The 22,898-nt window shown below is 37.6% G+C and overlaps 1 protein-coding gene across 2 annotated transcripts in view; it reads left to right on the top strand.

Annotated features, from left to right (window-relative positions):
* The window catches only part of IGF2BP3 (insulin like growth factor 2 mRNA binding protein 3), a 147,610-nt gene that overhangs the window by 102,849 nt on the left and 21,863 nt on the right, over positions 1-22,898 (top strand). For both annotated transcript variants that reach the window (XM_055314536.1, XM_055314537.1), the window contains 6 exons: positions 2,893-2,944; positions 3,039-3,102; positions 12,812-13,093; positions 17,362-17,496; positions 18,766-18,888; positions 21,264-21,399. In XM_055314536.1, the coding sequence (XP_055170511.1) occupies positions 2,893-2,944; positions 3,039-3,102; positions 12,812-13,093; positions 17,362-17,496; positions 18,766-18,888; positions 21,264-21,399 (792 nt within the window). The remainder of the gene's footprint in view (positions 1-2,892; positions 2,945-3,038; positions 3,103-12,811; positions 13,094-17,361; positions 17,497-18,765; positions 18,889-21,263; positions 21,400-22,898) is intronic.

The raw sequence follows: 22,898 nt of genomic DNA, 5'->3' as shown, positions 1-22,898 counted from the left end.
TCATCCTTGTGGTAGCATATGTTAGTTCATTCGTTTTTATGGCCAAATAATACTCGGTTGTATGACTGTACCACATTTGTCTATCCATTCCTTATCCTAGATTGTTTCCACCCTACACAATTATGAATGATCTTAATTCTCCATAGCTATATGAAGGACAACAATAATCTTTGCATTTATCATGAGATTCTGTTTCTACGTTTGGGTGAAATTTTTTTTTAAAGGCTGAATATTTGAGATTTTAAGTCCTAAATGTGTAAAAAAGGGACATTCTACGAAGACATTTCCTCTGAGGCTTTAATTTGCTTTGATGCCTTCTTTCCCCTCTGGTTGGAATTTAAAACTTAGTGACGCATAGAGAAATGTTTCCTTTGTGGCTTGAGTAAAATAAATTCATCTAGGATTGAGAATTGAAGAGATTTGTGGAAATATTGGAAATGTGCAGTGAAAGTTTTTATTTTACTTTTTATCTTCAAACAAGACTGTTTAATTTAAAGCATTTGTGGCTGAACTAGATGGGAGAGGTAGAAACTACAAGATGTTCTAGCACCTGAAAAGACCTGAGAACCTAGGGGGTGGGTGGTTAAGTGACAGATATCAGGAATGTTTGTCTTCCTAGTTAATGCAGGATAAATCAAAATGTCAACTTATCTAGGGTAAGTTGTATTTACTCTTTGAGAGTTGAGTGAGTTGGACTGTCATGATACAATTTGGTAGTCCTGTTTGATATAGCACATTGAGGCAAATGCCTGCCTAATAGACTGGAGGAAAAGCTGGTTACTCATTTTGGGGGTTGGAAACCCCTTTTGGGATTTAGGAATGTGATTGGGCTATACACAGTCCTTCCTTACTCTCATTTGTAATTAGCCCCCAAATTTTTGCATAAAATTTTGAATTAAGACATCAAAGACCCGTTGAAATTCATCTTTGCTATCTAGATAAACCCTTTAGGTTATGGTGGTGTTTCTTAATTAAGTACCAAGACTGTTGCTGGACCTGGTGTTTTGTTTTTGTTTTTTTAGGATTATAGTGTTTTGTTTTTAGAATCAGGTTTATGTAAGTACAGTTTACAAACAATGAAATTCCTCTTTTTTTGTGTATAGAATTGTAGTTTCTAATTACTAGAGGTTTTACACACAGGATTGTTGATGACCAATAGCATTTATTATTAGCGATAACACAATGACAGAGTTTGTTTAGTAAACTCTGCAACCAATGTGGGGCTAGACTTACAACCCTGAAATCGAGTCACATGCTCAGGTGGCTCAGCAGTTTAGCGCCGCCTTCAGTCCAGGGCGTGATCCTGGGGTCTCGGGATGGGTCCTGCATCAGGCTCCCTACATAGAGCCTGCTTCTCCTTCTACCTGTGTCTCTGCCTCTGTCTCTCTCTCTCTCTCTGTACGTCATGAATAAATAAAAGTAAAATCTTAAAAAAAAAAAAAAGTCACATGCTCTACCAACTGAACCAGCTAGGCAGCCCCCAAGCAGTTTTGTTTTGAAAATACTAAACTTTGTACAGTATATGCAGTGGAAATTCTGATGTACATTTTCTTAATTTTTTTAAGTTAAAAAATTGCCTCATTTATTTTTTGCCTGTGTATATGTATATGTTATATATTTACATATAAATGTATGTGTATATGTGTGTGTCTTAGTACAAATTAAGGTAGTATAAGCTAAGCCATGTGTGGACACTAATGTATTACTGAACTACTTGCTTTTAGGAAGAATTAAGAATTGTGTTTATTTATATTGAATTGGCATTTATTCCTACTGCCTTCACCCCTTCTCTCCCATTACCATATCAAAACTGCAGTATAAAAATAGGTAACTATTCCATTCCACAAATAGGTATTAACCTTATTTGAAATGAGGGGAAAATTTTAAAGCGCATTCTCAGAGAAACCTTACTATAAATTTCAAGCTTAAATCGGTAAAGAAAATAAATGCCTGAAAGAAACCACATGGGATAAATGTTTATTTAGAAGAAATTGCTTAAAGGTTAGTCAGGAATTAGAGAAAAAAAAATTTGGTGTTTCTTAATGGTTTACTGTGTTCTTGGGGCCAGAAAACATTCTCAAGGAATTGTCTTTTAATTTTGCAACTAAATTGTTGAGTAAGTGGTTTGCTATAAGTTGATAAAAACTTGTTTTACTTTTAAAGAAAAACTTTACAGTTCTTGGAGGCTAAGGACAGTTGAATTTGGTTTATACTGATGAGACCATAAGAGGTACATTTGCAGTTGATACTATAAAAGAACTTAGTTACTGTTTTAACAGTTTCTCTTTAGAACAACATGCACAGTATAATAATAATAATGCAGCTGCTGGAAAGAAGGTAGAAACAGCTTCAAATTGCACATTTTCTAACAGCGTTAATTTCAGGTCAGTTAGGTTACTCTTTAACATAAGACTCCGGGTAGAAAATCAATTCTCTTATTTATTTTGCCAGTCTGCCTTGAGAATAGTCTGTTCTGATTTGTTCGTAATAGCTGCAAAATGGAATTCTTTGAAAAGGAACATCTTAGAGATAAAAGTTGACTTGGGCCTTATCTCATGATGATGTGTTGATATATGTGTGAAAAAATATGTGCTGTTTTCTCCTCCAGCTTCAGGAATCAGGCGGCTGTGGCTTTGAATACTTTGCTGAGCTACTTCTTTGTTAGCCATAGGAAGTAAGTTTAAAGTCAGAGATCTGGGAATAGGCAGGAAAGAGAAGCCCACTATGTGCTCTTTATGGTACCCTTCCCTTGCTTTTGTAGTCTCAAAACTCCAGTTAATTTTTTTGGCTCGTTTCCATCACAATTACTTTGTGATTTTAAAACCTATTTCTGCCCTTGTGAATAACTTGGGAAATTGAAAATCTGTAATTTTTTTCTCCCCCTCCTGATAGGTGCTGGATAGTTTACTAGTCCAGTATGGAGTGGTGGAAAGCTGTGAGCAAGGTACATGTCTTCTCAATTGCTTTCAAATTTGTGAAAGGAAGGAAATAGAAAGAAAACTAACTTTTTTTTTCTCTTCACTTTTCTCTTCCTCTAGTGAACACTGACTCGGAAACTGCAGTCGTAAATGTAACCTATTCCAGTAAGGACCAAGCTAGACAGTAAGCAGTTTGGAACTTTTAATCTATCTATAATAACTAGGTTAAGTATAGTGCTTATATTTTGGGCTGTTGGGTAGCAGAAATAAGTTTTATTTTGCAAAGTTGGACCCTGCCATTCTTTTTAAGTTGGAATGTCTAATAAGAATCAGCATTGGTAAAGATTTACTACATTTTCAATATGTCTTTAATGCCAATAATAGAGTGATGCAGTATGAAGCTGAATTAACATCCTATTTGCAAAAAGCTCTGGGCCTGGGTATCCTTGCCAAATTACATAAAGACTCCCCCCCCCTTATTGGTATGATGCATACAGTATTGTTATTTTATGTAAAGCTGGTAAGTTGATCAAGTGTTGAACTAACAGTAGTGTTGAATACTAAGTTGTCTTGGTCCCTGATTTTTCTAATGATTACCATTATACTTTAGGAGTGTGCAGACATTGGATTAATGTAATTTACTTTGAGATTTGAAAAACATATTCCGATGCAGTTGACAGGCAAAACTTCATAGATCAAATAATCTTGCCTAGGAAAAGATAATTCTGTAGGCTTGGGACTGATATAATGAACTCACTGAGCACTAGACAAGATGAGGATGCCACAAATACTGCTTTGATAGAGCAACTTGGAACACAGACATGTAGGAATGGCCCACAAGGTGCTTATAGCAAAATGCTGAGTGTCACTAGACTGTGGGAGTCTTAACCACCTCTAGATACTGTATGGGCAGGAACAGACTGTCTGTCCTCTCTGGGTAAAAGGTGAAAGGAAAGACAATGCTGACTGACCCTGAGCCCTACAGAGGAAAGATGAAACCACCTGCAAGGGTGGGAACACACCTAGGTTACTGAAGGCAGTACCTACTCAAGGAGGGGACTGACTATGAGATGAAAGATAGGGCTGGGAAGGAGATGGAAATTTGCATAACACAAATGGAACTTACTTTTAAAATAGGTAATACTAGTAACATGTACAAATTTTTAAAGGTACAAAGATGTATACAGTGCAAACCTTCCTCTCAGTATTGTCCCCAACTTTGTTCCCTTCCTTGGAGATAACTACATAGAAGACAATGTGTGTATATTTCCTCCTCTTTGTGTGAACGATCCCCTAACATTTGAGTGTTTCATACATGTAAATATATTTCTTATAATTACGTATAATTTGACTGTTTGGATATAGAATGACTGACTTAGTCCCAAATTGGATATTAAGGGTCTAGCAGTTATGAAAAATGCTGTGGTGAATCCCTTTTTGCATGTCATTTTGCATGTTTGTAAACATAGCTATTCGTTAAATTCCTGGAATTAGATTTGCTAAGTCTAGATGGATGTACTTTCTTTTTTGTTGTTGGATACTGGCAAGTTATCCTTCATAGAGCTTGAAATTCTTCAAGTTCCCATTAGCACTGTGAGAGTCTGTTTCTCTTTATTCTCCCTAACATGGAGATAGGATAAAGATGTTACCCTTAACATGAGGTTTCATTAGACTTTGCTGATTTTAGTGGGTAAAAAGTCATAACTAATTATATGTTAATTTCATTTTTCTCAAGTGAGATTTCATGAGATTCACTTTTAATGTTAGTAGGAGACTTTGAAGGTTGTTTTTTTTTTAATTTTTTTTTTATTTATGATAGTCACAGAGAGAGAGAGAGAGAGAGAGAGAGAGAGAGAGAGGCAGAGACACAGGCAGAGGGAGAAGCAGGCTCCATGCACCGGGAGCCCGATGTGGGATTCGATCCCGGGTCTCCAGGATCGCGCCCTGGGCCAAAGGCAGGCGCCAAACCGCTGCGCCATGCAGGGATCCGGAGACTTTGAATATACTTAAAAGCACACTATTTTTCCTTCCTGTCTGTATCCTTTCATTTGAAAATATTTAGGTTTATATGAGGTGTTTGGATATTATAGAAATTGTGGTATAAATTGTAAAACTGGCTTTAAAAAAAAAACCCAACTTTTTCTTCAACTGTGTAAGGGGAAAACAGGAAAGTTTTGGGGCATCAAAGTGAGGGCAGTAAGAACACAGAGGGCTCCATTTTGTCTTCTATATTTCAGTCTTTACAAAGCTCTGTCATGAATAATTGGTGGTCAGTTAGTTATCTCTTAGATGGAAAATAAGAGATAACATGTTAAACCCAAGGGTATTCGAAGATAGAGGCCTGTTTTGGGTGTCTATTTGAAAACTTACATGAGGCTAGGGAAAGGGGGAAATACTTAATTTAACAGTTAGTTATAAGGAGACATAACTTACATAGCACTGAAGAGACATAGAAGGGACTTAAGTGGGGACAGGCTGGCATTTAACACTCCTTTCCCTCTTAAAAAAATAATCCAACTGGTTAAGAAGAGTACAAGCACAGGAAGTACAGACTGGCTAGTCAAGATAGAATTACTGTGTACATTAATCCTAACAGGACAGTAATGCGAACGTAGAGACATTTTGGTCTAAAGGTACTTCGTAGTGGTTTTTAGAAATTGGCAGGGTCCTGTTGATCCTAAGGAGAAAGGGAAAAAGACTGTTTGGAATTTGTAATTTAATAAATTAGGTAATGTAAACAAGTGCATTGGGCATTTCAGTAAGGGAAATAGTTATCTCTTATTCTAATAGTTAATCAGTATTTATTTTTTTTAATTTATGATTTTATTTATGATTTTATTTATTCATTCATGTGAGATAGACAGAGAGAGGCAGAGACATAGGCAGAGAAGCAGGCTCCTCGCAGGAAGCCCACTGTGGCACTTGATCCCAGGACTCCAAGATCATGCCCTGAGCCAAAGGCAGATGCTCAACCACTGAGCCACCCAGGTGCCCCTTGTCAGTTAACATTTATTGATTACCAGCACTTAACCAAAAGATGCCAGTGAATAAAGGCAAGGTCCCTGTCCTCAAGGATGTGCCTTTCTGTGGTGAAAGAATGTAGTGGAGGGAGGATCACCTGATTTTAATTCTTGCCCAAGTTGAATTTCCTTATAAGCCAATTGGGTTTCTCCCTCTCAAGAATTCCTGAGATCAAAGAGAATTGGAAAATAATGGTGTATTCAGAGAAAGTTACTAGATTTTAAAAATGGAAAAAGACAATTTTATGAAAGTGTTATGAAAATTGTCCATTAAAGTTCTCTACTAACTTTTAAAAAATGTGAAGTGCATTCTTGTTCTGTGAGAATTTATTTTATTTGAGAGGGATTGGATGTGATGGAGAAAGCATGGACTCGAGTCAGACTGCTCAGACTGTAACCTTGACTTCTCTGATGTTCAGGTTTCTGAACTGCAAAATGATGGTTGGCAAAAAAACCAAATATATTCATGCATATATACACATACTTAAGAGAAAATGGTCTTATCAAATGGCTTGGTATATAGGCACCCAGTAAAGAGGACCTCCCATTCAACCCTCTGATTCTAGGTTGCTTCTAGAGCAGCTTGAAGTGGTTTGAGCTGGAGTTGGTCCCTCTAGGACTTGCTCCACTGAACCCTGTTCTCTGGGCTCTTATATGACTATCTACTGCCTACACTAGGCTGATGTGATTTCTTCGTACTCTTTCCTTGGCAGCCATCCAAAGCTCACACCTTCAGGTAATGAGAGTTGAGTTGATAATCTTATTTGGCTTCTTTGTTACTGTAGAGTACATGTAACTGGGAGGTGCTTGCGTAGGTGTGAGTAGAGTGTGGAAGCTATACTCCAGAATCCTATTGCAAGGAGTGGACTCTGCACCACCAGTTTTCTCACTGTGACTCTGGCTGGGTTAATCTTAGTTTGCCTCTGTCTTGTAAATGGGAATAATTACAGTTCTTAGCTCATGAGACCATTAGGAGAAACTAACATAATGCCTCCAAAACACTTATGATAATATGATACCTAAAAGGTTAGTAAGAGCTCTAAAGTTAGCAGCTATTATACATTTTCCTAACATTTTTTATTGCCGTTGATAATACCCTATAAATGTATAGTATACTTCATTTCAGATAATGGCTAGCCACCGATACTCAGGAATTGGAGTCCTAGTTTAAAAACCTGTGTGACTGCCTCTTTGTTATTCAATGCTCTATGAATGCCACTTTTAAGAGGATTCTTCAGTAAGGCTGTGTCTCTAAGAATTTAACATGGAAATTCCTGCCACCTTCTGGCTAAGAAAAATCAAAGGTTAATAATACATACATTGCTATGAAATACATGTATTTGTTGCAATCTCAAGTCTTGAATTACTAATTTGTTGGAAGTAATAAAGTGGGTAACAATGATGAAAACTTTAAGAAAATCATTAAAAACAGAAGTATGTATTTTAGTATTTCTTGTGTCTCAGAGCAAGAGAGGGTTGGGTCTCTGGATCCCCTGTTTCCTCTGTCCTCTGGGGACTTCTAGATAATGCAGTCAAGGACAAGACATTACTCACCGGAAGGTTTGTGATGTGTGACAGAAATAACCCTTCAGAATTTGTAGGCATTTAGTTCTTCTACTTCCTTTTCTTTAGGGTTCTTATTTCTGATGTTTTTGTTAGGGAATAGGAATACAGTCTATTTATAGTTTGAAGTTAGCATTGCAGATGCTTTTACATCCATCTGGAGAAGTTGAAACAATGTGGCTGATGGCTAAGGGGGAGGAAATTTACCCTTAAACTTTGAAAATTATGTAAATAGAAGATTTATTGTGGAAAAAGAATGACTGATAAAGCAGTAAGACACTATAATCTCTTGCCATTTTGCCATTCAGAGATAAATAACACTGTGAAATTTGCCATCAAGTTTAGTAGACATTGCCCCATGTCCTAACTTACAAAGTGACAAAGATAATTTTGTAGATTCTGCAGATTGTCTTGCCAATAACTGTATTTATACTGTTTGTAATCACTGTATAGTATTTTTATCCCTACCACAGTCTCTGTATCCAGCTGTCTACTTAACATCTAGGTTGTTGGAGATTTCTTTTTTTCCTTAGAACCAGTTTAGTAATAAATTCCTTTGTAGGTAAATATTTGGGCTTTGTCCATAATTATTGCTTTACGTTGTATCCCTGCAGTGTTATTACCAGATGTTTACTAATTACTGAATTTGTGTGTCTCAGCCTCTTGCTACAAGGAGAAAACAGAATGGTTTGATTTTTCAATAATGGCTAAACCTCATTTTGTTCAGAACTATGTGGTATACAGTAGTGAGGTCTGGAGTTTTAAAATGTAAAGGAACCATTAACTTTTTAGTTTTGTCAGGGAGGAGGCTAATGCCAGACAAGAAAACAATCTTTCCAAGGTTACTTGGGTACTTACTGTTCAAGTTGGATTAGAATTCTGATCCATGGTCCACCTGCTTTTTTTTATTCCTCAGAACTGTATTTATTCTTGGTTAAGTTTAACTTCTCTGGGGCTCAATTCTTCTTTATCTCCCTCTTTCTCATCCTTGAGTTAAACTACTAATTCTCTATCCCAAGGCCCTTTCAGCTCTACACTGTGACCCACTCTGATAAACTTTTATCAACACAATTAAGTGCTACCAGCTAGCAAAACTACTTAAAACCTTCTGATTAACTCTTAAAATCGCATCAGAGCAGAGTCTTGTAATGATGGGAAACAGGATCCTGTGCGATGCGCTTGCTTGATAAACATCCTTGAGTTCTGTTGAACGGAAACACATGTGTTTTGAGTAATTATGATAATTGTTTATCATACATCTTGCATATACAGCAGGTTTGGTGAAAATACTATAATGTTGGCCTCATGAACTCAGGAGACCATTGGATGACTTTGCTGAATTTTAAACTTTGGGCATGAAAAGGCTAAAAGCAATTGACCTAAAATTTAAAAACTTAAAATCTTTAATCATGAGGAAGCTGTTGCATGCAGTTAGGTTGCTCCTGTACTTTTACAGCCATATCCAAGTGGTTTGAGGAGTCCAGAACTCTTAGTTGGCAATTAGTGGGATACACAGAATATATGCTGAATGCTCTCTGACAGGAACAGTCTGTTTGGCGTGGTTGGGGCCCAGGCTATGCACTGGGTACCAGAGCACCATGCTGTCTAACCTTCTGAATGAGAGAATCTTTTCTTTTCCCTTTAAAAAAAAAATTTTTTTTTTAAAGCAAAACAAAGTTTGGAAGTGAGTTTATGCTAAGTTGAGAGAGTGGCTTCTTGGGGACATGTGTGATTTTATTTAGATAGCCACAGAATACTTAGAGGCGCCTGGTGATTTACTTGTATATCTCTGTTTATCCCCATGGAGAAGGAGGTCTTTGTATGATCCTCTCTCTAAAGAAGTTTTTACTTTTCTTTTTTTATAACGTTACTGACTTATTTCTAACAAATTTTACTTTGTTTCTTCTGAAGCTGGCAATACTCAGTCGTATAGTGGGAAAGGGTATTAAAGCAAACTGTATTGCCTTTATGCTCATAGATATAGTTAATACCTTCATTATTGCATTCAGCTTTCCTTGTGTGTGAGTGTTTTTTTTTTTTTTAAGATTTATTTGAGAGAGTGTGTGCACATGTGTGCATGAGTTAGGGGGGAGGGAGGGATGGAGGGGGAGAGAGAGGGAAAGAAGCAGACTATCCACTGAGCACGGAGCCCAACACAGGATGTGTGAGACTCATGACCCGAGCCGAAATCAAGAGTTGGATATTTAACTGACTGAGCCACCCAGCTATCCTTTCCTTACGCTTTTGAAAGAATCTTCAGTGATCTGTGTCACCATGGCCTTTTGAAAAAGTTGAAAGTTGCTTTGAATATCTAATTCATTGAAACTTGTGCAGTTCCAGCTTTCTAGAAGTATACCTCATCAATGTTAATAAAATTTCTCAGCTATTATCATTCGTTAGAAATAACCAAAATATTTTATGGCCCTTAATCCACATTTTCCTTAAAAAAGAGGAGAGGGAGAAAGAAAGGAATAATATGTTCATTTAGGGTTCTGTTATCAGAGTATTGGTAAAAGAAATTATGCTGTGTGTGCTGCTATCACCCTGTGAAACTTATGAAATAATGCCCTCGGATATAGAAATCACCAAGAAATATCCCATGATATATTGTATTGGGGAGGGGGCGGGGGAAGCAAGACACAAAACAATATTAAGATCTCAATGATGCTTTTATTTTTTTAGGAATCTTAAAGCAATTTTTAATTAAAAAAAGATCAAAATATTGATAATTTAGAAGCCATACACTGTTCTTTCCTGTATTTGTGTTCAAGTATGTATGTGTGTATTTGTAGGTATAATTTATAATTTTTCTTATTTACCAGTTTTATTGAGACAGAATTGACAAAGTACTGTGTAAGTTTAAGGTGTACACCATGACTTGACTTACATATTTGATGACATGATTACTAGGGTAAACCAATTAATATCTGTCATCGCATAGATACAAAAAGGAGAAACAATTTTTCTCCTGATGAGAATTTTCAGAACCTACTCTCTTAAATTTCAAATAAACCACAAACAGCAGAGTTAACTGTTATTATGTTGTTCATTATATCCATAGTATTTACCTTATAACTGAAAATTTGTACCTCTTAGAACTTTCTTTTAAATTTGAGTATGAAATAAATAAATAATTAATTAAATAAATAAATTTATTTGAGTATGGTTAACACAATGTTAAATTAGGTTCAATTATGCTTTTAAAGAGGGTACTGAACACATACATGTGTAAATGTATGGAAAGTACTGGTTCATTTGCAGACATTATTATAGTTAATGATTCTGGGAAGGGTCTTGGAGGGTTAATGATGGGGACAGAGAAATTTCTCATTACTTTTATATTTGTTTGATTGGGATGCATTCCTGTGCTCTACACACTGTAGGACAGTGATGCAGCAGGAGATTCAGTAAAAAGAGCAGAATTAGGGGTCCTGAGAACATGGCGCCCTGTCTGCTTACCTGGGCCTGTCTTCCAGTGCTGTGCTTGTGGTGCTCTATGTTGTGTTAGACCTACCTCTTTTTTCCCCCTTTGCATTCAAGCCAGAAACTGAACCTGCAAATTAGGAAAACAGTACGTGAACCACAAATGACCACTTGGAGGAAATACATCATGTCTTTCTTTCTTTCTTTTCTTTCTTTTCTTTTCTTTTCTTTTCTTTTCTTTTCTTTTTCTTTTCTTTTCTTTTCTTTTTCTTTTCTTTTCTTTTCTTTTCTTTTCTTTTTCTTTTCTTTTCTTTTCTTTTTCTTTTCTTTTCTTTTCTTTCTTCTTTTCTTTTTCTTTTCTTTTCTTTTCTTTTCTTTTCTTTTCTTTTCTTTTCTTTTCTTTTCTTTCTTTTCTTTTCTTTCTTTTCTTTCTTTTCTTTTCTTTTCTTTAAACTATCCCTGCTTGGGCTGAACTCAGTGCCCATTAGAACAGAATCTGAGCAAAGACTTTGTGTAACCCTAGGGAAAAAAATGTGGGACTTTTATTGGTTTTTAATTCTCTTGTGTACTGGGGAGTGTATATTTTTAGGAGTGTTTGTATGCTTTTGAAATCTTGGATGTATCCTCTCTATCAATCTTTTGTTGAGTTATCGACTTACAAAATGCATAAGTAAAGTAGAACACAATGTAGATGAATCTTATAAACAAAAGTAAAAGATGCTAGGCATGATACATAATGTGTACTCATATATACTTATTTATATAGAATTTTGAAACAGGCAAAATAAATCTATGGTGTTAGAAGCCTAGGGGAAGGGTCATTACTGAATAGAGGTCCTGGTGGGCCTCTGGGGCATTGGTATATCCTAGATCTGGATATGCATGTTCGCTTAAGAAAATTTATTGAGATGTATGCTAAAGATTGGGTACTTTTCCATAATGTTTAAAAATGAAGAAAAAGGTGGAGCTCCTCTCAAAATATAGAGAGATAGGTGGGTAAATGGATGCATGGAAGGATGGATAGATAAAATAGAAAATCGCTTCGTTTGCTTTTTTTGGTTCACCAGCACCTCTGCCTCTCTGCCCCAGATCAGATCATAAACTCCACAAGGCCAGGGACTGTTATTTTCTTGGGGCCTTGCTCATAATAGGTGCTGAGAATTTATTGACTCATTATCCTGAGTATTAATTTCTTTGAATCTCCCGAGTGGTTTAGGGATATTTGGCCTTAAATTCTTAAAATGTTTTAATATTTGGGGCAGCCCCAGTGGCTTAGCGGTTTAGCGCTGCCTTCAGCCCAGGGTGTGATCCTGGAGACCCGGGATCGAGTCCCATGTCGGGCTCCCCGCATGGCGCCTGCTTCTCCCTCCCTCCCTCCCTCTCTCTCTCCCTCCCTCCCTCCCTCTCTCTCTCTCTCTCTCTGTATTTCTAATAAATAATCTTAAAAATGTTTTAATATTTGTATTTTTTAGGAGGGTGAAGTGAGGGAGGTACATATTTGTATTATCTTTTCCATTCTGATTAGGAAAAACTAGACAAGACAAAGACTGCCAACTCCTCTTGCTGTTTGAGTACTCATAAGCTGTTATTAATCTCATGGGTAGTAACATTTTGTCAAACGCTTTTGATTAAGCTTTTTTTCTTTTCATCGGTAGGTGGTAAATATATTCTCTTTGGAATCTTTTGGTCTTTTCTTCCCCGTGTATGGGTGTGGGTGTGGGTGTTAGGTGTTGGATTACATGTGTTACGGTTTTGCTACTTGTTCAGTGGTTTTATTCAGAAGTTTTATAGCTAGTAATCGTGAGTGGAAGAGATGGGTATTCCTTTGCCGAAAGGTTTATAGAACTGGATTTCTCTTCCCATACTCTGCTCTTTGTCACCTTCCAGAGCATTAGACAAACTGAATGGATTCCAGTTGGAGAGCTTCACGTTGAAAGTGGCCTACATCCCTGATGAAATGGCTGCTCAGCAGAACCCCTCACAGCAGCCCCGAGGTCGCCGTGGGTTTGGGCAGAGGGGCTCATCGAGGCAAGGGTCTCCAGGATCAGTCTCCAAGCAGAAACCATGTGACTTGCCTCTACGTCTACTGGTCCCCACCCAGTTTGTTGGAGCCATTATAGGAAAAGAAGGTGCCACCATTCGGAACATTACCAAACAGACACAGTCTAAGTGAGTATCACTGAGGCCGCAGTGGCTATTAATGTTTTCCTCTTTGAATCTTAATAACAAAGTAAGTTGTACAGGTACGTATATGGTGTCCTTCTGAGTGTGACTATGATCCCTCCTTGCACATTACCTGGGAATCCGGAAAAACCTTGTGATTTGATACCTTAGCGTTCATTTTATATAAATCTCAGGCTAAACCGTAATCTCAAAGAGAACTTCAAATTTGCACACATGAATGGAAAACAAATGATCCCTAATCTACTTGTGATGGGGGTGGCACTGATGAACAAAAGGGCCACTTCTTGGTTCTTTCCTGCTCCCCTATCCACACCCCAATCTCCAGTGATACCCACCTTCAGTGTTGTTGGGAGTAATTTCCTGGGTCCAGTACAGAGATGGTCTTTCATTCTTGCTTTACTTGAGTAAAAAAAATCATTCAACACAGGTCCAAATTTATCCCATGATTAAGCCACGTAGTTAGATTGACTTTTTCTTTAGGCCGTTGTTGAGTAGTTTTACTATGCAAATTTTAAGGGATTAGAAAATTCTCCATTAAATATTGGAGCTAGCTTTGCAGGACTAGAAAGCAGGAGTTACTTGTTTTTATTTATGACAGTAGCCCCAGTGCCAAGCAGATTGCCTGGCATGTAGAAGGCTCTCATATTTGTCAAATGAATGAAATGACTGGGTGTAAATTAGGTTTAATGCCCTTAAAATATATCTAAGATACTGTTATCAATTTAAAAGCTTCAGTGAGTTATATATTAGTTATTTTGCTTTGTTAACCATCCTGTTAGACTGTGTGGAGAGTTTGACCCAAAGATGCTTAGCACTGAACTGTGCTCACCCTTAGTTCTGTAAAGTACACTAGGCACATATCTGGGACAGCAACTGCCACGTTTCCCCAAGAAGAGTGAGTGCACTGGGGAGAAGTGGCCGTGTCACTCTCTACAGAATGGTATGGAAATGGCCTTCGGCCAGCTACAGAGATGATAGTAGTTTATTTTGCTTTTTAAATTTAGTAAGGAAAATGATTTCATCTTATGTGGTCCAAGGAATTACGCAGTCTTCTTCTGAAAGTACAGCTATGGTGCTGTATCTTGCTTTTGCATGTTTGTTCCAGTAGGCTTAAGAGGATATCCATATTTATCGTAGGCACCATGCCTGTGTTGAACTAGCTGACTCATTTCTCATGCAGAACCAAAATGAACTGTGCTTAGTGGTGTTGCATGCCCGCTCTTTGTGCAGAGCGATGTCTGATCCTGCCTTCGCCTACCTTCCTCTGCTTTGAAGCAGGAGATGTTGAATACTGATTACCTTTGTGATAAATCAGTGGTCTTTGGCTTCAGAATGTAGGGAGTGGGGGAGACAGTTGAACCATAGTTTAGATCAGTTTTAATCTTAAATTTGCCTGGTTTTAGTATTAAAATTCAAGGGCCCCTTGCTTTTCTTGATCCACTGTTACCTGCAGAAACTAATTATTAAATGGTTTCCCTTCCTTGTCGCATGGCAGATTAGAGTTTTCCTTTTAAAGCCACTCATTTCCTTGTCAGAGGAAAGGGCTTCTATGATTTAAATTGAACTGTTTGTTTTATTTAAGGCAGGAAGATGGAGGATGGAGAGGGAAGGGAAGCAATTTTTGTTATATCCGATGATTCATTTACAGAGTTCTGCCAGTGGATTTAATTAACTCTTGCTGTTGAAACTAGTCATTATTAGATCCTCTGTTTCTGGAATGGTCTCAAAGGGCTACTCTGAGCTGTAAAGCAGTATTCCTTCTCTCAGAGGATCAGAGTTTTGTAATCCCTTAACACGGAGAATGGGTGGAAATAAACCAGGAGGAGGGAGATTAACATGTTACCTACTAGAAGATAAGGAATACTTACAGTGATGGAGGATTGAAACAGTGGTTGGAAAGATGGTTCCTGAGGTTGGGACTATTGCCTAAGGTGCTTTTTAATTATTTCTAAGTGGATCTTATTGTTTCATTTTTAAATTACCTTTTTCTTTTTTTCTAAGGGTTTGGAGATATTTTTAAATTGAAGTATAATTCAGTGTATAGTTACCTTACAGTGTTAAATTATTTTCAGGTATACAATATAATGATTCAACAATTGCCTGCATACTCAGTACTTACCATGATAAGTGTACTCTTAATAATCCCTTTTATTTTACCCATCTCCCACCTACTAATTGCCCTCATTTTTAGTTCTACATTTTAATTCTGAGATAAATCTTCAGTTTTCAAACATTTAAGACCATGAAGTCCATGTATTGATTTTATTGGTGTGATGAAGTGGTCATTTTTTTTTTTAAACCAAGTATATTTTATTTTTATTTATTTGGCGGGGAGGGGCTGAGGGAGAGGGTAAAAGAGAATCCCAAGCAAACTCCCCTGCTGAGTGTGGAGCAAAATACAGAGTTTGATCTCAACACCCTGAGATTGTGACCTGAGCTGAAATCAGGAGTCAGATGCAGATGCAGAACTGACTAAGCCATCCAGGCACTCCTGAAATGGTCATTCTTAATGGCCCAGAGTTTTTTTTTTTTTTTTTTAAATTTATGATAGTCACCCAGAGAGAGAGAGAGAGAGAGAGAGGCAGAGGCAGAGACACAGGCAGAGGGAGAAGCAGGCTCCATGCACTGGGAGCCTGACGTGGGATTCGATCCCGGGTCTCCAGGATCGCGCCCTGGGCCAAAGGCAGGCGCTAAACCGCTGGGCCACCCAGGGATCCCCAATGGCCCAGAGTTCTGTAGCTTTTCTGTGTTCCAGTGGCTAGAGGAACTTGCAAATACTTGATTTTCCCCAGACACACTTTTTCAGATAGTTGATTTTCTTTCTTGTACTTTTTAAAGAACAGAAGACTTATTTTGTATTTAATTCAAAATATACAGGCACCCAAATTTTTTAAAAGCAGGGGAGGGTTATCTTTTATCTTAGACCTAGGGGTAGCTATTGTTAAGTTTGGAATGTAACTTTATAGGACTTGTTCCTTGTATCTACTAACGTGTAGCTTTAAAAGAAATCCTATCATAATATGTATTGTGTGGCTTTTCACATAAGATGAAGGACTTCTTACTATTTTGGTACCTGTAACTTTACAACATGTTTTCACACTGCTATATGACATATTACTTAACCGTCTCTTCCTGATGGGCATTTTAAAGAGAATTCCAATTTTCTTTCTGTATAAGTAGTGCTACAGTGAACATTGTTAGGCTGGTGGTTTTCAGCCAGTGGTGAAATTGTCTCCTAGCAGACAATTGGTAATGTCTGGAGACAGTTTTAGTTGTCATAACCGAATGAGGGGAATGCTATTAGCATATATTGGGTAGAGGCCAGGGATACTGCTGACCATCTTACAGTGCACAGGACAGCTCTCCCAATGAAGAATTAATGTGCCCCAAAATGTCAAAAATGCTGAGGGTGAGGAATACCACTCTAGGCCCACATATGGGACTACATCCATAGGAGATACTATAAAAAGTAGAATTCTTGGGTCAAAAGATAAGCATTTTTGCTTTGACAGATCATGCCAACAAAATGTGAGTGTACCCACTTACCCATTCTCTTGGCAGTACTTAATTTTATCTAAACTATTTGAACGTCTGGAACACAATGGCATCTTGTTTCGATTGACACGTATGTAATTACTAGTGAAGCGAATATCATTTTGTGTTTATTAGTAATTTGTTTTTCTTTGAAGTAGAATTGCCATCTCCTGGGCTTCCATTGCTATCTGTCTTTTTTTGCGGACTGTCTTCTCTCAAGGAGGCAAAATGTGGAAAGAGCCTTGTAAGAGAGAACAGATGAGTGAAGTCTCATATGATAGATAGTGGATATTCTGTGTGGCATAATGAGTTCAGCCTGGTTTGTGGGATTCCAGCGGTGGCCCTGTTGGTGTGTGTGTTTCCAGTTCCTGTTTGCTTTAGAGCTGAAGAATGCCTTTTGTCTGAATCAAGGCTCTCTGACATGAGATGTTAGTTCTTTGACACCAAAATGGAAAATTAGGCACATACAGTTTGGCAGAATGGAAAGATGTGCCTACTTGAGGAAAGGTGAATGGGGGTTGGGGAGTATTCCTGGAATTCAGATTTGTCTTTAAGGCATCAAAGTTGACAGCTTATCAAGAGTTTATACCCCGGAGGGAAGTGAGTCATACTCTTTGCCCGGAAGTTCTATGAATTTCAAGTTGGTACTTACAGACTCTGTTAATTGTGAATACACGCTTACGGCTCTCCTTTTCTTCTTTCCTTGCACTGACCATAAGAATTGATGTCCATCGTAAAGAGAATGCAGGTGCTGCTGAGAAGTCAATTACTATACTCTCTACCCCTGAAGGTACCTCTGCGGCTTGTAAGTCTATTCTGGAGATTATGCATAAGGAAGCTCAAGATATAAAATTGTGAGTAAAGAGGATTAACCTGTGAAGAGGTTGATGTTTGTGCTGTTTTATTTTGGCATTCTAGGACACGGTTCTTAAGAATTGACAGCAAACACAGGGAAATGCTATCCTGAAGAGCTACTGTAGTTGGCACTATTGATTTGATTGTAAAGCATAAGTCTTTTAAGTATTTCATTTTCAATCATGTTTGGATATGAGGTGACTGGTATGAATGGGGAAAGTCTAGCTGTAGAAGGCACTTTTAGGGGATAAGAAGCCCACCTCAGGACCGGGAAGTATCCTTGGGATTTACCCAGAATGTGCCTTAAATCCTGACTTGTTTACTCTGAACCTATTGGAGCTCTGTTCTTGTCATCTGCCCAGCCCTGCTTTGTAGCAGCAGGGAGTATAGAGGTAGAGAAATCCCTAATCCTGTGCTAAGGCAAACTGGAGATTTATTTGGGTGTTCCAGGTTGAAACTCTAAATGCCTATTCCACAGGAACTTTGAGCTGAATTTGGGTTCTATGCCACTTGAGCTTAGAGCACAGGGCTACCCTAAAAGAGGAGCCCAGAAGAAGGTAGTGGAGTTAGTCTGGGGACCTAATCACCAGCACTTAGTTTGTAGGGATCTTTAACACATATTAAATATATCCTAGTTATATGGTGATATATGTTGCTGTGTTTTAAGATAATAGTTATTTTTTTCAAAATAGAGAAAAATTTTTAAAAAGCTCACCATCCAGATAATACAAGTGATATTTTAAAACAGTGATAGGTGGCATCACTTGGAAAATCAAAAAGGTACACAATGAAAAGTGAAAGCCCCCCTTCCAGCTCTTACACTCTTCTAAAGAGTAATCACTGTTGAGTTTGTGTTTCCTTCTATAGGTTGTGCATATATCTCTAGGTGTGCATTTTAAAGTGTATAGCAAAATCACACTGTTTTTGTATTTATACATTGTGTTCTGGTATTGGGGATTTAGGGATACGGATTTGAGTAAGAAGTTTTCTTAATGATCCTAATCCTTGGAAGATAGTCCAGAGATGCATAAAAGAAAATGGTTTTAAAAATTGACTTCAAATACTTGTTAGTGTTTTTTTGTGTTTGTTTGTTTTGCCCCTTCTATTCATGCATGCTAGAATGTAGGTCAGCAGACTTTAAACTCTACCTAGCATTATGCTTTCTATATGGTAGGTAGGAAATAAATGTTTAATGAATGGATATTGTCTTTTTACCTAGGAGAAGGTTTACTTACCCTGATTTTATGACCTTTTTTCTTTATTTACAGCACAGAAGAGATTCCCTTGAAGATATTAGCCCATAACAACTTTGTAGGCCGTCTTATTGGTAAGGAAGGAAGAAACCTTAAAAAAATTGAGCAAGACACTGACACTAAAATCACAATTTCTCCGTAAGTGCTGCCTTGCTTTCTTTGAGTTAGAAAATTTTGAAGTAATGTTTTTAAGTTATAGGTTATATATTAGGCAGAGCTTCTCCCATCTTAAAGGTATTTGAGCTAGCCTATACCATCATACTTAAATTTTGTCTCTCAAACTTAATCAACTACTGTTACTATTTAACTCCTATTGAAAGCATTATCTGTTCCTACTAAGGAGGCGGAAAGCACTAAGTACTTTACATTCATATTTTTAGCTGAGGTCTGAGGTTTTCAGATATATACTCCCAAAGTTTAAATATATAACCTAGTTTATTATCCATTGTCATATAACAAGTTATCCCAACATTTAACAGCTTGTAGACAATCAATAGTAAACATGGATCGCTCTCCTAATTTCTATGGGTCAGGAATTGAGGAGCAACTTAACTGGGTGGTTCTGGCTTGGGGCCTCTTGGTGTTGCTGACAAAACAGTGCTGGCTGTTGGTGTGAGGCCTTAGCACATTGGCCTCCAAACAGGGCTGCTTGGGTGTTTTTAAGAATTGATAGTTGTCTTCCCCCAGAGTGGATTATCCGAGAAAGCACAAGAAGGAAGTGGCAGTGTCTTTTTAACACAGCCTCCGAAATCACACACTATCATTTTTCTAATATAATTTACACAAGTCAGCTCTGCTCAGCGTGGGAGGGTCTTATGCTTACTGGAGAGTTGGTCATCTTGGAAGCTGGCTGCCACACCGTGGGTCCCTGAATGCTCTGAAATTACATGGAAAAGTTTCTCTTTAAAAAAAAAGACGGACAGCCCTGGTGGCTCAGCAGTTTAGCACTGCCTGCAGCCCAGGGTGTGATCCTGGAGACCCGGGATGGAGTCCCACATCAGGCTCCCTGCATGGAGCCTGCTTCTCCCTCTGCCTGTGTCTCTGCCTCTTTCTGTCTCTCTCTCTCTCTCTCTCTGTCTCTCTTTCTCTCTGTATATCTCATGAATAAATAAAATCTTTAGAAAAAAAAATAGAGAAAAATTTCTCTTTTTGAGAGTAACTATTATTAGTTGACATGAGAGTACCCAAAAAAGCTGAGTGAAAAGAGATTGATAAACTCAGGAAGAATGGAAAGGAAAGAGAGGCAGCATGTTTATGGAGCAAGGAGTTTTCAAAGAAGAGGGAGTGTTAGGAAGTCAGAAAGTCCTGCTTGCTGTAAAGAAAAAAACTCAGAGCGTGGTAAATATAGTAAATGATCCTACCCTGTCTTGAATTTTACACCCAGAAAGGGGAGGGTTTTAAGAGAAAAAAAGTCTTAAAAGCTATTCTAAACAGCTATTTTAAAAAACCTGTCCTATAAAATGCTTAGTAGGGGATAGGTAGGTTGAGACCAGAGATGAAAAATACACTTTTTAAGGCTACGAAATAATCTTCATTGTGTAGATATTTACCTTTTTAACAAATTAGAGAAAAGTTAAAGGATATTAACCCATTCATCTGGCTCATGTTTAGCTTAAGACATTCTGCTAAGTATTAAAAATGAGAATTTTAACTTTACAATTATGAAGGAGTGCGATACCAATTTTCAGAGTCCTTTCAATCTACATATTTAGTTTTGTTTTCCATGGCTAAGTCTCCCATTGCTTCCTCTCAAGGTTTTTGACTGGCTCAGGCTCAGGCAGCCTCAGATGTCATCTGAGTGGATTTTGAAGCTTCAGTAGGACCTAGATCAAGCAGGGAGTTTCTGAATATTGCTAATGCCTTCTAACTTTATAGAGGTCTAAATCGTCATCAAGGAATCACTTTTTAATTTAGTCAAGATGGATTGATTTATGTTATTTTCTCTATTTTTTGATATAAACTCTAAAATTATTGGCAAAAAGTAAGTTTGGACACATTAATTCTGGTTTGCCTTTTGGGAATATTTCCATGCTCATTTCTTGCTTGGTGACCCAGAAAATGCAATTGCACGAGAATGCCACTTATGTTTAGAATTGGTCAGTGCAGACTAGGAGCATCTATATTAATGGTTATGTGTGTCTGGTTCTTGGTTTCCACTAAAACTGTACATCCCTCTAATCATGTTATGTTTCACTGTTAAATTGTGAAAAAGGTTCACCGTAACACCGTATACAAGAAGTATACTGTATTCCAAACATGAACTTCATTCAACTATGCACACCTAGTAATTTTTATTGAGAAGGGTTGGGGGGACTATTTTCTTCTGCAGCTTTACAGTTCTTGGATTCATGTCTTTTGAGGCTTACTCATTTTTCATCACGTCTGGCCACCCACTTTTACATATTGCCAGCCACCACACTTGGGTTTTAATTGCCATGTGGCTGAAATGTTATTAACTGTCTTCCTCCTATAATTTCCATTCTTTTTTCTTTCTCCTCTTTTTCTTTCTGCAGATTGCAGGAATTGACGCTGTATAATCCAGAGCGCACCATTACAGTTAAAGGCAACGTTGAAACATGTGCCAAAGCTGAGGAAGAGATAATGAAGAAAATCAGGGAGTCTTATGAAAATGATATTGCTTCTATGAACGTTAGTTTTAACATGGAAGACATGCCTTTATTTTTTGATGAACAGTTAAAAGATGTTTTCAGTTGCATTAATATTGATGTCTTTAAATGGTGCCAGCATTAGATAGAGTTTCGAGTTGATATTTTAGCACCATAGTGAGTGTGCCCTAGGGTAGTTGGGAAGAGGGCTTGGCTCTCTGTGATTTTAGCATATTAGCCTTTTAGCCTTAGTTCCCTTATCTGTTATTGAAGGCTAATACCTACCTAAAAAGGTTGATATCTTCCTGTATTAACTTGAAGATTAGTATAGTAAGAATGTGGGCTTAAGAAGTGGGTATGTAAACTGGGTTTGAATCCCAGCTCAATCACTTACTAGTTGCAGTTCTATTCACTTGGACCACTTATTTAGTCTCCAAGCATGGGTTTCCTCATCTGTAAAATGGGGCTACTGTGCCTACAATACGACTGAGATTATAATAGATACTATGCATATAAAAGCAACTGTTAAGAATTCAAATTTAAAACTTGGTTAGTCATAAACTTTGGAGACAAAAGAATTAAAAATGACAATCTAGCACAGTGAAGGCAATTAAAGTGAATGGCTGGCATTTCTTGATGGACGGACTGGTACAGAAAATATAATATTTCAAAAGTCCATTTTGAATTTTCAAGTAAATGGGGGAAAAAAAAACACTCCTCATTTGGGCCCTACACCTAAAAGAAGGGAAATATGGACATAATAGAATACCTTTTGTGAGAAGAACCTAGAAGAAAGCAGATTGTTCTAGCCCACGTGATTGGCTTCTGGACCTACCTTCTCATCATCACTGCTCATTCAAAGTTTCAGAGTCCCTGCAAGTACATCCAGCCCCATACACCTTTTAAAGAGATTCTCATGTATGCTCACATCTCAACCCTGTCATCTCCAAGACCTCACTTCCTCAACCTCTATAAAATTCAACTAAAACAAAATCCCCTTTCTGGCTCCTGGATCTACTCCAAAGATAGCTTTAGTTGCCATAGTTACATGGGATGGGACCTGATTTTCAAAGATCTTGACTTTGTTTCAGGCCTTTAGATTCAACGGCCGCCAAATTCTATCCAAAGAGTAAAGATCTCTTAATAGCTCGTTCTACATATCTGGTTTGCTTTTCAATGCACAAATCTTGTTTGCTTACTTCTTCAACTAATGCAAGATTTTCAGTCTGTATTTACTGTGTGACCGTAGCATACAGAGTACATATTTGTTTAAGCACTGTGTGAGCTGATCATTAAGGAAAGGAAGGGTGTGTTTCCTGCTTTGAGAAAGCTAGTGTAGCTTTGCATCAAGGAGGGGGGCAAGTGAGCACGCAGATTTTAAAATATCAAGAAATATAAACGGATATATACTCAGGTGTAATTACTTGGAACATCCGCTTTGTTCTAAAATTTGAGTCATAAGATTTTTTTCTTTACTATAGAAGAGGTCACAATCTGAATATTGTCACATAAATACACTTGATTTTTTAAATTGTAAAATGA

Source organism: Nyctereutes procyonoides, unplaced genomic scaffold (genome assembly GCF_905146905.1).
Source record: "Nyctereutes procyonoides isolate TBG_1078 unplaced genomic scaffold, NYPRO_anot_genome, whole genome shotgun sequence".
NCBI lineage: Eukaryota > Metazoa > Chordata > Mammalia > Carnivora > Canidae > Nyctereutes > Nyctereutes procyonoides.
The sequence above is the reverse complement of the archived record's forward strand: the minus strand, read 5'-3'. Positions and strand labels throughout refer to the sequence as shown.